Source organism: Dermacentor albipictus, unplaced genomic scaffold, assembly GCF_038994185.2.
Source record: "Dermacentor albipictus isolate Rhodes 1998 colony unplaced genomic scaffold, USDA_Dalb.pri_finalv2 scaffold_16, whole genome shotgun sequence".
NCBI classification, from domain to species: domain Eukaryota; kingdom Metazoa; phylum Arthropoda; class Arachnida; order Ixodida; family Ixodidae; genus Dermacentor; species Dermacentor albipictus.
Genome location: NW_027225570.1, coordinates 6,895,059 through 6,912,377, shown reverse-complemented (window position 1 = coordinate 6,912,377; position 17,319 = coordinate 6,895,059). Strand labels below are relative to the sequence as shown.

The 17,319-nt window shown below is 44.1% G+C and overlaps 1 protein-coding gene across 4 annotated transcripts in view; it reads right to left on the bottom strand.

Moving 5' to 3' along the window:
- TTLL12 (Tubulin tyrosine ligase-like 12) overlaps positions 1–17,319 on the bottom strand; it is a 288,546-nt gene that overhangs the window by 140,585 nt on the left and 130,642 nt on the right. For all 4 annotated transcript variants that reach the window (XR_010564211.1, XR_010564212.2, XM_065431507.2 and 1 more), the window contains one exon: positions 46–270. Coding sequence is in view for 2 of the 4 variants with exons in the window: in XM_065431507.2 (XP_065287579.1) it covers positions 46–270 (225 nt within the window). In the remaining 2 variants the exon portion in view is untranslated. The remainder of the gene's footprint in view (positions 1–45; positions 271–17,319) is intronic.

Below are 17,319 nucleotides of genomic sequence, written 5' to 3'. Positions count from 1 at the left end.
AGCACCAACTTGCCCAAGAAAAAGTCCTTTCGAAAAAAAGAGTACCTTTTTTGTCTCTGCTGGTAGTAGGAGACAAAGTGGGGCAACTCTGTCTGCAGGTTGTAGGTGGTAGGCAGCCAAAGCGGCCGGCTAGTCAGGCTATCGGGGTCTACTAGGATGCCCCCGCCACAGCCACGCCGACACACCAGGGCCAGCAGGTCCTTGACGGTGAGCACGTGCTCGAAGGGAAACTGATTCACTCGCTTGCCGGGGCTCTCGCAGCTCAGTTCCCTGGAGGCCAGCAAATGCCGCAAAAACAACTTAAGTGAAGCTGCCTGATGCGAGCAACGTCTCGCCCTGCTATAGTCGAAGCCACACCATCCCAGCATTCTAAAGCTGGACAAACATGGCACAATATGGCATTTCATATGGGCAATGCATCTGACAGATGTTCAACATTGTAATAACAGTGCAGGCACTGCCGGCGCAATTGGATGCTTGACGCAATGTTTCCGTTTGCTGCATTGGATCACCGCAACGTCGACACAGCACACAAAGCAAACATCACCGTGCCGTCACGCCGACACCAGTCACACAAACGAAAAACGCTGCCAACTGGCAGCGTCATGCACAAAAAAAGAAACAAATAAGCTGCTGGATTGTCTTGACATGGCTTACTAAGCTGAGACCGGAACTGCTGTAGCCATGAATCAGGCAGAAACAATGATGATAAGCGGGAATTTGCAGTAGCGCGACTTTCAAGGCAGCAAGGAGGCTCCATTCAAAACAAAAATGGCGTTCAGGAAGTCGAACCATGCACTGGTCAGAGTCGGTGCATGATGCTCTCGATCGAGTTGGCTCAAGGAGTGTCTGAAAAATCAGACGAGAGGTTGCAAGGTGTCCGAACTTTTGGCAGTTGTTATACATTATGGTCTATGGGGAGAATGGCGGTGCCGCAAAGCAGACCGAATAATAGAGCATGTCCAAATTTTCGGAGTCCTAAAAATCAGTCGGCGACTGTATTTCTTCCAAGCACACAATGAATAGCATTGGAGAGATTCTGTCTCCCTGTCCGACCACTTTCATTCTTCCAACTTTTGTTGTGGAGAATTAAGCCAGCTGTGGAATCTCTGTAGATATTTTCCAGGATATTTACGTAAGCGGTCTGTACACCTTGATTACGTAATGCCTCTATGACTGCTGGTATCTTTACTGAATCAAATGCCTACATACATACATACATACATACATACATACATACATACATACATACATACATACATACATACATCGACAATCAATTAGTTTTGCCAGAGCATCTGTCGTGTAAAAAAAAAGCCCATAAAATTTGAATCAAGCCAACTTCTGAGTAGACGGTGCAATCAGTCCATGGATGTTCCAAGTTCATGAATTATCTTGGGCGGGGCCAGGAGTGTGCATCAACGACCAGACAAGTATACTCGGTCCTCTATGTACAGTGCCCAGGCCACCACCAATCCTAGTAAGTATACTGGGGTGCGGCACTTAATGGGTTCAAAAGGACTCTGGACCAATGTAAGCAATAGCACAAACTCAGAGGTCTGCTTTAGTTCTTGGCACTCACTTCCCTTTATTTCAACGGCCAACAGTCTGGCTGGCTCATCCAGGCTGCTCTCTTCTTGAAATTGTTCTTACTGTGGTGACAGGAGTGGCAAAGTTTACGTAATACATGGGATAGTGCCAACATTCAGTATGGATAGCAAGGTGCATGACAAAAGGAGCAGATGCAACAGCAAATTAAAACACATAACCCTGAAAATTTCACACACCGTGAGAATTGATGCTATATCAAGAATTCTGCAGTTACAGTAAAACAGCTTTAACATGAAGCTGTATAAACAAGAAAAATTTTCTAGGTAAGCAAAATTATGAAAATAGAAGCCTACTGGCTGCACATAGACTACAAGAAGCCTTTACAAACTGACACCCTTAATATTTCGGTCGATGAATCTCGCGTGCCATGGCAATGGGCATGTTTGAATCTAGTACAGGCAACAGCATTCTGGCACTGTGCCGAGACAGCGTGCTTGGCACTGAGTTAGACGATTGATCCTACTGCAAGACTTCAATCCGAGAAGTACATAACCGGTTGCACACATGCAGGTTGATGCTGCAAATTTGTAAGGTTTAATAAATTCCAGACAATGTGATTGAAACTCATCAACCTTGACTTGACCCTTGAACACCAACTTCTTTGTTTCTTGAGGGTAGGGCAGGTTTTAAGGGGGTTCAGGGCAGGTTCATAACACGAACATTTGAAAAAAAACTGCAAAGTTTCATGGAGCTGGGCATTCTACACGTTTTCCCGCTCAGTTTACTCCAAACGCCATTGAAAATAATCCAAGTGCCAGCCAATTTAATCTGAGCGCCAGCATTTTTAATCCAAGTGTCAATAATTTAATCCAGGCACCACCACATTTATTCCCAGCACCATCCAAATTAATCTGCGTGCCAACTCGTTTAATCCTTGCACCAGCCAATTTAATCTAAGTGCCACACATTATAATCCCAGTGCCAGTCAATTAATCCTGTTGGAAAGTGATTGAGAAACAAATAAGTCCTGCAGAAGAGGTCGTAACAGGCGTCATGAATGCCATCTATTCATTGATGCAATCACTATGTTGGCGTCAGCACTTTAGAAGCACAGTTTCCACGCTACCAGTGTCGTTATGGCTGCTTCAGAAATACTTCCACGTGTTATACCGTTCACTCATGTCCTCCTTTTCGAGTCGCATTTCTGAGTGACAAGAGTGACTCACATAAGTGAGTCCGAATCGGGATGGATATTATGCGACTTGGGTTGCGATCATGACATGCGATTTCCTTCCCTATTGTCTTGCATATCAATCGACATCGTTCGCAAGGGTAAAAGCTTGCTCACCATTACTCAGGCACTTGACATAATCACTAAGCAATTCAATATAGCTCACTGAGCTTGTATCTTGCATACACTCTTATGCTTCCAACATGCATATCAAACGAAATGGTTCTGAGAATGTAACAGCTTATTCTTGAGTAACATTATTAGGTCACTAGTGACCTACTCGACGTCACTGCCGTCGCACATCTCCCAACCTGCCTACTAACATATCAAAGGAAATCGCTTTCAAAGCTTAAAAACCTGCTCCCTATCATTGACTCAAGTGACGTACGTGATCACTAGTGACTCTCGTGACATCACCACGCTTCTCCTGCATGCAGTATCCTAAACTGCTGGCATGCATATCAAACGAAGTGGCTTATAAAGGGTAATAACCGGCTCACTATCACGCAGCCAATGAGGATAATTAGTGACTCATATGATGTCATCATGGTTCTCACCCAACCATGCACTCTCCTAACCTGCCGACTAGCATGTCAAACGAAATGCCTTTTGAAGAGCAACAACCTGTTCATTATTACATAGTCAAATGGGGTGATCACTAGTGACTCACGTGATGTCATCAGAGTTATCACCCAACCATGCACTCTCCGACATGCATATAAAACAAAATGGCTTTCGAAGAGCAAGAACCTGCTCATTATCACAAAGTTGAATGAGGTAATCACTAGTGACTCACGTGACGTCACCATGGTTCTCGCCCAGCCATGCGCTCTCCTAACCTGCCGACATGCATATCAAACGAAATGGCTTTTAAAGAATTACAAAATGCTCACTATCACAAAGTCGAATGAGGTGATCAATAGTGACTTGTGACGTCACTACATTCGCACGCGAGTGTCAACTCCCTTTACCTGCCGGCACATATATCAAAAGAAATGGTTTTCAAAGGGCAGGCAGCTGCTTACTATCGCTCATTAACATGATGTGATCACTAGTGACTTACGATGCGTGTTCCGAGGAGCTCGCTCAAGACATCGCGTTAGAGGAGAGGCGAATTGACACACGCAATCATTGTTATGATGGTGACTCACGTGACGTCACCATGAAGACTATTAGCATGCACTCCTCATTAAGGGCTGCATTAACATAACAATATTTTTAAAAGGCAAAGTATGCAAATTGAGTCACCTTTTTCTTACAAATGAATTGTTCATTATGGAACTATGGTTCTAATAAGGCCAGCAATCTTGTTGTGCTACCGGCCTCAAAAAAAATTTATTCAAAAATTAAATTATGGGGCTTTACGTGCCAAAAAAACTTTCTGATTATGAGGCACGTCATAGTGGAGGACTCCGGAAATTTTGATCACCTGGGGTTCTTTAACGTGCACCTAAATCTAAAAGAAAATATCATTGCATAAGCTTACACTTTGATGGCTGCCGTGTGTTAATCAAGTATAAGTGGAAAATTGACGAACAGCTGAATCTCAGATGCGTGGGATTGAGTGCGCATTCTTTCCTCTTGAAGCTCGAGGATGGACTGCAAGAAGTACAACCAACAAAATAGCGTCATGATGTATTACCTGCAGCTCCTCAAGAAGGACGTCTTGCAACTTGACGCAATAATCAGGAAAGCCATGAAGCAAGCCCTGGGTATTCCCCTAAATTCATCCACGACAAAATTTCTTCAAATGGGAGTCCACAACACAGTAGCCGAGCTCGTAGAAGCCCACCTATCCAATCAAAGGGTACGCCTTAGCCAGACCAAGGCGGGCAGAAGCGTCCTCCGCAAGCTAGGATGCCAAGAGTCGCACTACACCCGCCACAACCAATTACCCGAAAAATTGAGTGAGAAGCTGGAATGCAAACCACTACCACGCAACATGAACCCCACAAGGCATGCCGGACAACGCGACGCCTGGGCAAGAGCCATCTCCAGGATCCTAGAGGAAGACGACACTGTTTTATATACAGATGCCTCTCTATCCAAATGCTCTACGAAGGCAACAGTCATGGTCACCGGGCTAGAAAAGCTGGTCACCTGCGCATCAATCTACACTCCGTCTTCGGAGGAAGCAGAAGAAGCAGCGATAGCTCTCGCATTCCTGCAACCTAACATCGCCAAGATCGTCACGGACTCGCAAGCTGCATACAAGAACTACAGATCTGGCTGGGTGTCCCTTGCGGCACCAAAAGTCCTTCGTAAAGCTACGCCTCCTAAACAAGACCATAAGGGAAGCGTAGCAGGGGGCAGCAGAAAGTTAGGTGGGCGGATGACATTAAGACGTTTGCAGGGACAACATGGCCACAATTAGTACATGACCGGGGTAGTTGGAGAAGTATGGGAGAGGCCTTTGCTCTGCAGTGGGCGTAACTAGGCTGATGATGATGATGAGACAAGATAGAGGTATCAGACTTGCGGTGAGCGTTATCTAGTTGCTGGTGTAAAAACGTACAAAGACGTTTGTCCACAGTAAGAATATTATAGTTATGTAATAACTGTTTGGAATTGAAATGGTTAGGACTAAATGTATTTTTTCTAACAGCCTCGTTTTGTAATACTTATATTGATTGCAAGTGGGTACAATACGTATTGCCCCAGCATGCTATGCAATAGTTTATATGTGAATGGATAAATGAGTAGTACAAATAGAGTAGTGTTTCCTAGTTAAATACATACCGAGCTTTTAAGAGTGTCCTTATTCCATATGTTACCCTCTGCCTAACGTTGGTGATGTGTTGATAAAATTTAAGGTTAGAATCAAGTTCTACATCGAAGTAGTTACAGGAAGTACTGCGCATGATAAGATATTTACCAAGGTAGAGCGAAGGAATGATTGCGGATGAGCGTTGCTGGGACATGAATAAAACGAATTTAGTTTTTGATGAGTTCATATTGAGTTGGTTAATATTGCACCAATTTAACGCATTGTTTAAGTTGGTTTTAAGCTTAGAAACTAGGCTCCCTACACAAATGTCAGAGTTAATTATAGTTGTGTCATCTGCATAAAGAATACAGTTAGAAGAAAGCAGGCAATTATACAGGTCGTTAACATAGATTAAACACAAGAGTGGGCCAAGTATGGATTCCTGAGGGACACCAATGTTTGTTATCATTGGTTTAGAAAGAACACCATTAATTCTGTAAAGTGGAAAGTTGGGCTAGTTGGTGAGTGATCATCATACCTTGCTGGTGAAGCAGCGCACAGACACGGACACAGTGAAGAAAAACAGGAAAAGACGACACTCGCTGCACTCGCAACTATTTTTTTTTTTTGCAAGTCGCAAGTGCAGCGAGTGTCGTCTTTTCCTGTTTTAGAGCGCAGCTCTTTGGCGTCCGTTCCTGGGTTTCGCGTCGTCGTCGGCGTTGTCGTCGGCCTCGTAACCAGCTCCGCCCCCCTTTCATCCCCCCAGCGCTAGCAGCGACCGACTGATACCGCTGGATGCCGCTGACGCCGCTAGAGAGTCAAGATAACGTGACTGCATAGAACACCGTCGCCGCCATGCAGAAAGAGGAGGAAAGGGTCCCCCCCCCCGTTCTTGTGTGGCGGATAGGGTGCTCTTCAGTTACCGACGCGCCGGTTATTTCACGTAGGCCTCGGCACGTCGACGAATACGTGACCACCTTCCCACGGCTAGACCTGGTTCTTAGCGCTGCGGAAGCGAGGGTATCATATTGTTTGTGTCGGCATTGGCGGCGTTGTCCCTGAAACCAACTCCGCAGCTGGGGTTGACTCACTATCGGCGTCAGCGGCATCAGTCAGTCGCTGCTATCTCTTCCCTCCTCCCTTTATCGTGTTGTCCGCTTGCTGCGCGCGCTTCTGCCCCCATCGTTTGCCGCTGGGTGTACACGCCGCTCCCCTCCCCCCTCTTCCTGCGAGTCTCCGGTTGTCAAAGCGCCGGCTCGAACTTAATTCCTTTCTTCGCTCCTCCTCCAATGCAACCCCTGTGCGGTGGCAATCAGAGAGCCAGATCGGTGGCGGCGGATCTGTATATGTGCACTGCCCGAGCCGAAATTGCCGCTGCCGTTCGCCCTGTGCGGTGGCAATCAGAGAGCCAGATCGGTGGCGGCGGATCTGTATATGTGCACCGCCCGAGCCGAAATTGCCGCTGCCGTTCGCCACTGCGAAATTATCTGCCAGTTTTTTCTGAGCCATGAGCGAGACGACCGATGGAAGTCCTCCGTCTGCTGCTGCTGCTGCTGCTGCTAAACGAGTTGCCAGCTTGCTGGTAGTAGCTGCCTACTTCGCCCCTCCCGCACTCACGAAAGACGTCGTGCACTTCCTGCAACTCGCATTAACCGTCCATCGATCCACACCGATGTTAGTAGTGGGGGACTTTAATGTTGACATAAAGACAAACAGCAATTTCCTAACACTTATGCGGGAGAACATCCCGTTCCTCTCGCTCGTAACGCGTCCCACGGCTGTGACAACCTCGCGAGGCACTTGTATAGATCTCGTCTTTGAGAATCAAGCATTGGTGTACCAAGTCGAACATATATCAGTCTATTTCTCCGACCACAAAGCTTCCTTCATGGCTGTCAAGAACTGTTAGTGGAGTCTTTGTTAAAGGAATATGTGTGAAAAATAAAAAAAAAATTCTGTGATAGCGCATACATGTGTTGCTCGATTTCTTTGCCTCAATCTATCGAAAAGGTGAAACAGCTTATTTGCTGCGCTCAAATTTCGCATAATCCGTAATCGTCGGTAATTTTTTTTTCTTCACTGTGTCCGTGTCTGTGCGCTGCTTCACCAGCAAGGTATGATGACCATTAATTCTAACTCTTTGTGTTCTATTTCTAAGTAATTTTATATCAAAGTTAAAAGGGCCTGTTCCGATAGATTCAAGTTCAGAGGATAAAATGCGGTGGTTAATTTTATCAAAGGCTTTAGTTAGATCCCCAAACACTGATCCAGCATACATGTCGTTATCGATTGCCATCTTCAATTGTTCAGTTAGGGCAATAAGAGCAAATTCGGTTGAATAGCCCTTGCGGAAGCCGAATTGGAATGGTGAAAGAATACTAAATTAGATAGGTACTTAGTTGGGCGCTTTTCTACCAGCCGTTCAACAACTTTGCTAAAAATGGGTAGAATGCATATTGGCCTATAATTAGTAATCAAGGCACGGTCACCCTCTTTAAATACAGGAGTAATTCTACCTTGTTTTAATTCATGTGGGAAGGTTCCAGTCTTAAACATTAGGTTAAAAAATTACATTGTGGGGTTTAAGTGCCAAAACCACTTTCTGATTATGAGGCACGCTGTAGTGGAGGACTCCGGAAATTTTGACCACCTCGGGTTCTTTAACGTGCACCTAAATCTAAGTACACGGGTGTTTTCGCATTTCACCCCCATCGAAATGCGGCCGCCGTGGCCGGGATTCGATCCCGCGACCTCGTGCTCAGCAGCCTAGCACCATAGCCACTGAGCAACCACGGCGGGTATAAAACATTAGGTTAATAATACTTGCGAGAACATCCAAGATTAGGAGTGCAATTAGCTTGATGTGATTCGAATGCATATTATCAAGACCTGCACTAGTTGTTTTCACATTTCTTATAATGTTTTCTATTTCCTGTGGTGTGGTTGGAAAAAGAAAAAATGAGTGAGGTAGGCGTCGCAATAAATGGTCATGCTGCGTTGGTATATGCAAATCGCTGCTAAAGAAAAATTCCGCAAAAGCATCAGCAATGTCTTGTGAGGAGGCTCTGTCGTTATGAATAATTTCCTTTTAAATATCGCGATTGTTTCGCCTATTTAAAAAATCATGCACTATCTTCCATTTCTTACTGCTGTATTTTCTGCATTCTAATAGTTTTTTCTTGTAATAGAGTTTTCTAGCTCTTATTTAGCTGGATAGCAAGAAAGTTGGAAAATGTTTTGTACCTCCTAGTCAAATTGCCGTTAAATCGCCATAGTTTTGTTTTCTTGTAAAGATTGTATTTTTTCCGCATCAAGGCTAGAAGCTTATCTGTCAGTCAAAGATTCTGTGGGGATGCAAGCTTCTTTTTACATTTGACATTGCGGGTGTTTCAAGTTTCAAGTTTATTGCTTCATTCATTAGTCGTACTATATGCAGTAGATGTTATACAGAAAGAGGTCCCTCAGAAACTGCAGCGGAAACTCTTGTTCTTGGTTACATAATAATATATAAATAAAAAGGTGTCAATTGCGGCTATAAACAAGGGACTGATTACACAATTTCTACAGTGTTAAAGTAATAAAACCTATGGCAACACATTACAAAATAAAGAATGTACAAATGGGCAACATAAAAAATAATTCAAGGAAGAGATGCAGTTTACAAGGTATTAATATAAGCTCTCAGTGAACGTCGGTATGACGATAATGTAGGTGATGATTTCACGTGAGCAAGTAAATTATTCCACATTATCACACTAGCAAAACCAACAGTTAGTTTGCCATGCGTGACATTGGAAGTAAAAGGTTATTTTGTAAGAGAACTCAGTGAAGATTGGGGTGACATGAGCATTATAAGGAGCTGAAGCGATGATATGGACAGCATTATTTTGGATGTGCTGCAAGAGAGCTATATGACAGCGATATGTAAGACCCCAAAAACTGATACTGTAATTTAAATGGCTATAAATAAAGGCATAATACAATGTCAGGAGAGTGTGCTTTTGAAAGTACTGTCTGGCCTTTAAAAGCGCCTGGATATCATAGGCTGCTTTCTTTTTTATGAAGCTGACATGCAAATCAAACTTTAGAAAGGAGTCTCATTGAACACCTAAACATGAGCACTCATTAGATGGTAATATTGGGTGAGAAGCTATGTACAGTGGTGTAAGGCTAGGTTGAGGTTTTTTGTGTGAATTAAAAACCATAAACTTTGTTTTCTGAGGGTTAATTAGCAATTTTTTTTTCACCAACTACTGATATTTAGTTCACCATTTAAACGCTCAGTTAGCATTACAATGTCGTTATGGGAGGCATAAACAGTGGTGTCTGCATACAGAAGACATTCTGTAGAAGTTAGGCAGTTTGGCAAATTATTAATGAAGATTAGAAATAAAAGGGGATAGAGTATGGACCTCTGTGGAATGCCAGTGTTAATTATTTTTGTGTCAGACAGCACTCCTGAAATGCAAACCTGTTACTGTCTGTCGTGTAAATAGCTTTGCAGTAGCTCTAAAGATGGACCTGTTATGCCATATGCGCTGAGTTTAGAAAAGAGAATGTTGTGATTAAGGGAATTGAATGCTTTCGAGTAATCCATAAATACAGATCCTACGAATTTGCCCCCATCAATTTCCCCTTTGATCTTGTCAGTGAGAGTGATTAAAGCTAGGTTAGTAGAATATCCAGCACGAAAACCAAACTGTCTTGGTGTTAATAGTTGGAATTTGTCCAAGTTCCAACTATTGTCCAAGACAATAGTTGTCTTGGACAATAGGTGTCCAAGATAGGTGTTGCAGTCAAAATACAATTTTAGTACCAATATAAAGAACGAGAAGGCCGTTTGTGAATCATTCATATCTGCTATAGAAGACCAATCAGCTTGGCTCAGTGAATAAATGAAAGCTTCTTTGTCAAGTGTCAGGCTTGTGTAAGTGGCTTTGACAGAGTTCTTATTATTCTGAAAACGTAAAAATATCGGGTAGTGATCAGTCAGATTTTGTAACAGGATGCCCGCGTCTGGCGGAAGACAGCAAATTTGAAAGTGCATGATCGATTATTGTACCATTTGCATAGTTAGTGCACCGCGTAGGCACTTTTATTAAGCATTCGTAACCGAAGCTATTGAAACAATTTGGATATTGTAACGCATAGGCAGACGAGCTGTCTGCAAGGTTAATGTTAATATCGGCTATAATTATAACGTTTTTATTCTCGTCTGCAAGGATATTCAGCACGCCATGAAGAGCGGCGCAGAAATCATTCATAGACAATGAAGGCGAGCGATATACACAACTTATTATTATATTTTTGTTGTCCACATTAATAAAGTCACTTTTAAGTTCGACCCACACTGATTCACAGTCACAAACGCTGAGAAGAAGGTCGTGCCTTCTTTTGTACGTAACAGTACTTAAAATATAGATTGCAGCACTGCCATGACAGCTGTATGGACGGTTTGGGTATTCTGCTTCATAGTTAGGAAAGCAAAACAGGTTCTTCTCGTGGTCACTTTGCCAAGTTTCCAAGATCACAATTATTGAGCATGAGAATTGAAGTGTCGCAATCAGATTTGAAAAGTCATCATAGTGTCTGTGTATGCATCATGCGTTAAAATTCTTAAGAATTTATCTTGCGATACTCAACTTGCGCTCTTTATAAATGATATCAGTTCCCAATTAGACCTTAATGTACCCGTAGACTCATTGTTTTTAGACTTCGAGAAAGCTTTTGATAAGGTACCCCACAACCGTATTTTCTTGAAACTTTCAGCCCTGAATCTCAATCCCTTAATTTATAATTGGTTGCGCAGCTTTCTGACCGGCCGACAACAGTTCGTTTTTGCAAATAACTTTTCATCCCCGCTGTCTCCTGTACTTTCTGGGGTTCCTCAAGGTTCTGTTCTTGGCCCCCTCCTCTTTTTAATCTACATTAATGACCTTCCTAATGACATATCTTCTAACATACGCCTATTTGCGGACGACTGTGTTATTTACCGACCCATTAACAATATCACAGATATCCTTGCCCTGCAGCATGACTTACAAACGGTTGAAAAATGGTGTAAGACATGGTTAATGTCATTAAATGTAAATAAAACCTCATTAATCTCTTTCAATCGTCGGCACTCTTATGTAGCACCCTCATATCTCTTAGGTAATTCAATAATATCATCTGTGACCTGTTATAAATACTTGGGGCTTATCTTAACTCAAGATCTTTCATGGTCCTCTCACATTGCTAAAATAACTAACGAGGCTAACCGCAGCTTAGGCTTCCTCCGGCGAAATCTGAAATTTGCCCCTCCTCCAGTAAAAACTCTTGCCTACAAATCTGTGGTAAGGCCCAAACTTGAATACGCATGCTCAATTTGGGACCCTCATCATGCTAATCTTTCTAACATGCTTGAATCTGTCCAAAACCGCGCAGCCCGATTCATTTTCCATGACTATTCTTCTTATACAAGTGTCACAGCACTAAAATCTAATGCGAATCTTCCTAGACTACAAGCGAGACGTCAAGTGTCCAGGCTCATTCTATATCACAAGTTTTATCATGCTCCGATTGGTAACAGCGTCATATCACCAGCTCACCGCCATTCATCCCGGACTAATCATTCAAAGTCAGTGTACCCCCCGCATGCGCGCACATCATCCCATCTTCATTCGTTTTTTCCACGTACAGCGAGAGACTGGAATGATCTGCCTGAAGAAGCAGCGGACCACTCCAGTGTGACTGCATTCAGGACTGCCATCGAACGCATTTTCCTTTGAAGCAGCCCACCCCTCATGTAAAACCCCTCTCCAGGGGCATTTGAGGAATAAATAAATAAATAAATAAAATGAATGATATATTTGTGATTATTGGACATTTCATTATTTAGCTCGGTAGTTGTAAAATATGATGACATTGTGAATTTGTCTGGTGATGCATTTTGTCAAAGGCGAAGGTAGCTAAATGATCACAGAAAGGTCTGCCTCCGTGACGATCCGAAAAACATGGCTGCCGGTTTTGCGAACCTTTATTTGGCAGTTTTAAGTCCATAAGAATTTCCCTTTCTTAGATTTCTTCAGAGTTAAAGACTTAGAAAAGAGGGCCTTATTTTTAGGTGTTAGGTGGTCATTTACGCATAGCGGCATTTTTTTGCTTACTGATAAGCCAATGTCACCTAGAGTTAGCTGCGGTTTCTTTGCTTTTGTCACGTCAGCCTTTTTTGTTTGTGAGATAAAACGGGCAATGATGTTTTTGTTGTTAGTTTTGGTGGGCAAACGGTGAACCACGTCGAGGTCATCTGGCGATACTGGGAAAACAATTTTGTCGCCAATGATTTGCATCACCACCAGGCATTCTTCTTTCACCTCGACGATATTCAGCCTCGAGTGCTGTTCTAAATCACTCACTTTTTTTGTGAGCGTACTGCTGCTAGCTTTTAGAGCGTTATTTTCAGCTACTAGAGTAGCCTTTTCATCCTTCATTTCCTTTACCAGACTATTGAGGAATTCCACACTGGTCGCCAAATTATCCATTTGTATTTTCATTTCAACATCTAATCCTGAAGTGCTAACTTTTAGTAAGAATTTTCCATACACGTCATCAAGAAACTCGGAACACAAATTTTCAAGCTTGGATTCAAGTTGCTCCACTCGTTTTGCAAGTTCTGTGTTTGAGGGCATTGCGCTCTGGACAACAGACTAAGGTTTAGACGGCACAAGAAAAAAAAAGTTGCAGTAAATAGTAAAACTAAATTAAATGGGTTCTTGCGCAGATAAATATGCTCCGTAGAATTCTGGCAGCAGCTGCAGTGACACAGGCAATAGTACTAAGAGATAATGAGCTTATGACAAACCTGCACATGCAAAGTAGCTTGGTTACTGCATGTGCTTGCTGTCACAACCGCTGCCAGAATGAGCACCCGCTGTCGTCGTGCTTGCTTATGTACTCCTGGTGTATGCTAGGCGCAGCCAGTGCCTCCAGTGGGCCAGGTAAGATGACTTGGCCGAAGTACCGGCGCAGGTATGCTGACTTGTGTCTTGGTGCGTTCTCGAGGAAAAGGTCAAGGCACATGCTACTTGAGTACACGAAATCGGGACTACAGGACACCAAAGGGGTGAATGATGCTGCTATCCTACAGATGCAAAGTAGCTTGTTATTGCGTGTGCTTGCTGTTGCAACCACTGCAAGAATAAACGCATAATGCATATGCATTATGTGTAATGTATAATGACATGCATAATGCATAATGAACGCACTTTTTTCCCAAAAAGATATGCGCAAAGTGGGGGGGTGCGTTCATTATGCAGAGTAAAAATTTGAGAAATTCTTTTTCCGTGGCCACCTTGAAAGAAACTTAGTTTCACCCGAAATGCGAACATCGATTTTGATAGCAAATGTGTAGACAGCTACACGAAGGACAGTAGCTTTATCAGCCATATAAACTTGTAAACATTCACTTCAACACAAAGTGAGTGGCGAGAACGGAGCATGCACAAAGCTATAAACCGCCACCTACTCAGTCCCTGACGCAGCTCGCTTTCAAGAAATGGTGTGCCAGGGTAGCACAGTTGCTGCCGGAGTAAAACGCCGCTACCCCCTCCTTTTCCTCCACCTGGCGCCAAGTGCACAACGGAAGACAGCGTGTTTCCTTTGCACTGTCCTCCCTTGTATGCGGGAGATTGAGCCATGATCGTCAGCACCCCTCGATGCAATAGGCAGTTGCTGCCAGAGTACAATGCCCCCACCCCTCACCCCCGCGGTCTTTTGCACGAGGAAAGACGGTGCACGGAACTGAGCCGCGATTGTCGGCTTCCCTTGTGCGCTTTCACTCCCACCTACACCATGCGATGCATGGCAACAATGACGAATAACGCACAAATGTGCCTGGAGCGTCTATAAATGCCATCACAATAGAAGTAAGAGACACAGTCCGATTCGGCATCTGACATGGCGTTGGCCACAATCGCGTGCGCTGGATGCCATTTCAGCCGCCAAACCATACTGTCTTCTATTTCACGGCAGCAAGTTCACGGTGTGTTCATTCGGTGAGAAAAAGAACGAAAACTACATTTCGTGATTGGAAAAGTGAGGGCTGCGTTCATTACGTGGGTGCATTCATTATGTGAGTAAATACGGTATCCAATACGGGTTCTGCCACCAGCGAAAAAGGGACAGACTTTAAGCTGAACAAAAAGTATTGGTTGCAGAAAGCATAAGTGGTTAAGCCGATGCATCAAAGATCATGTGAATTCTCGACAGAGGACAACAAAACACTCCATCACAACAGGCAATGTCTGCTCCACACAGGTGAAGCTTTCATCCAGGACGCACTAGAAGACAACCACGGTGCTGACGAACGCCAGCAAAGCGCACGCGCTGCTCCCAACCTGCCTGACCACATTAACGCACCGTGCATAATGGCAACAGACCCCACTATATAATTACAAAGATCCAGCTGCCAGTAGTCCAGCCCACCTCATCATCTGCAGTACGACTCAAATTTCCAACAGTTGTCCCGAACTCTTTTTTTCTTTTTTTAATGCTGTTGAACTGCAGCTATGTAATGCATGTCCTAATATGTGTACCTTCAAAAGTAGAGGGACGTATCATAATCTGATATTAAGCTTACCAGTGCAACCCACGTCATTATTTCTACTCAGCATGAGCCGTGCCCTTTCCCTTTACATTTCCCTCCTTGCTCTTGGTGTGGCGCAACAATGGACGCAAGCAGTTTTTCACCCTTCACCATGTTGGCCCAGTCAATGCTTCACACAGCCCATAGCATGGAACATGACAGACAGAGGCATTCTGCGAATTGCAGTGTTTGGGAACAGTGTGTGCAATCACTGCACCAGGCTGGGGCGGAGGGGCAGGACTCGGAGCACCTGTGACCATGTCAGCAAGGGTGGCGGCTGTGCCACGCTCCTGTGCTCCTTTTTCACCAAAAGCAACTGGGTGAGGAGCTTGCTTGCGAGGAATCTACCACTAGGGGCTGCGCAGCAACATGGGGAACTGCACAGGTATCTATACTGAATATTCGAAAAACCAAACGGTAGATGCTTTTGACTCATGAATCCAATTATTCAAATGTTTACTATTCGGTTCTGAGTTATTGATATTCAAGTAGATGCACAACCGTACCCAAGATGTACCGTACATTCCCCGTACATTCCCCGTACATTCCCCGTACCGTACATTCCCCGTACCGGTAGCGCTTAGGGTAAGCATTCCGCTTACCCTAAGCGCTACCGGTACGGGGAATGCCACCGCTATTGGAGTGGTCACCCCTGTGGTCACCATTGGGGTCAGGCACGTATGTGATCACCAGCCCAGTTCGAATTATCCGGCAAAGGCTGATTTCAGGATAATTATAACACAAGTTCCATCCTATATAGATGTATAGGGCCAGCCAAGACCTGCAGTCGGGATCGAATTAACTGAAAAATCTCATTAACTGGAGTAGAATGAATGGAAGTCTACTGTACTGATGCAGTGCTTTCGGACTTGGACTGGTTCAGACAACTGTGCAATCCACTTAGGCCGTGTTCGAATACTCGCCGTAGACTCCAATGTAGAAGACCAAGCGAACAGCGACCATCTTAAGTGTCGTTCAAATTCTGGCACATCCGTTAGAGAAGAAAGCTTTGTGAAGGGAGCATCCAAGCCAAGAATGAAACTGACAATGACGTTGGCAACAACTGGCCTTTTCAGTAGCAGCAGCTAGCTGCCAGTGCCAGTATGTGCAAGAAAGTCGCAGAATATCTTTTAGTCCTACCATGTTGCGATTTACAAAAGTAAGGTGCAATCACATTTTGGCTAACTCAGCTACACTGGAACCTCTTCATAACAAAGTTGAAGGGGGAGACGAAATTACTTCGTTATAACTGTTACTTCGTTTTATCCATCATTACTGTTTACTGCAATATGTGCACAATTGTCAACACATAAATAAGAAGATGGCTTCACAGCCTGCGGGGCAGCTAGCTACACGGCCATGCATGCTCTGAAATTTGAATAAAACAACAAAAAAATATTCGCCATGTCACCAGCCTTCTTAGCATCTGATGTGACAGCCTTTGCATAGCTGCCTTCTTCTCCATCCATTGTGATGGTCTTTTGCATCCTCTTTTCACTTAGCTCATCACGGTCGAGCTCTACGTGGCACCCAACACAGCACTCTGCCGTGTGATCGAAGAAGCAAGCGAACTTCGCCGTGCTGGCTTGGCTGTGCTGGCTCGTGGCCTCCAATACGCAATATAAGGCTTGTTGAATATTGACTGCATAGCTAAATAGGTGCTGGAGGTCGCGAGTCTTGATTTGTATTTTTTTTTTTCGGGACACAGATTTTTTGGAGTATCATTTTTTATGTTACCTTCACATCAAGCAAATTTTCGGGGTAGATTAACAGCGATATCGTAAAGTTACAAAGAGTCAAGATAAGAAGCCCAATGAACGTGAAAAAAAAAAGAAATGGAGTCAAAATGTGCTAAACGGTAACAAAAAAATCAGCTCCAGACATGGGCTGATTGACATCAGAACAACAAGCTCTGCTTGTTGCACTGCTTTGTTTCAGATTAAAAAAAAAAAAAAAAAAGCTGAACACTCCCCCACACGCTATGGGAGTGCAAACATCAATACCAAGACCTTAATCCCGTGACCCTCTCGTCGAGATGGCACGCCACCCTGCGCAGCTCCCATCTCGACGACCAACTCTGGGCGACCCAGCAGGCCTACGAAGCGGCAAAGAGGCAAGACCTCGACGTCCCATCGTGGGAGGCCTAGGCCCAGCCGAGTGAACTGCTGGTGCTCATTAAAGTTTACTCTCTCTCTCTCTGAGTAT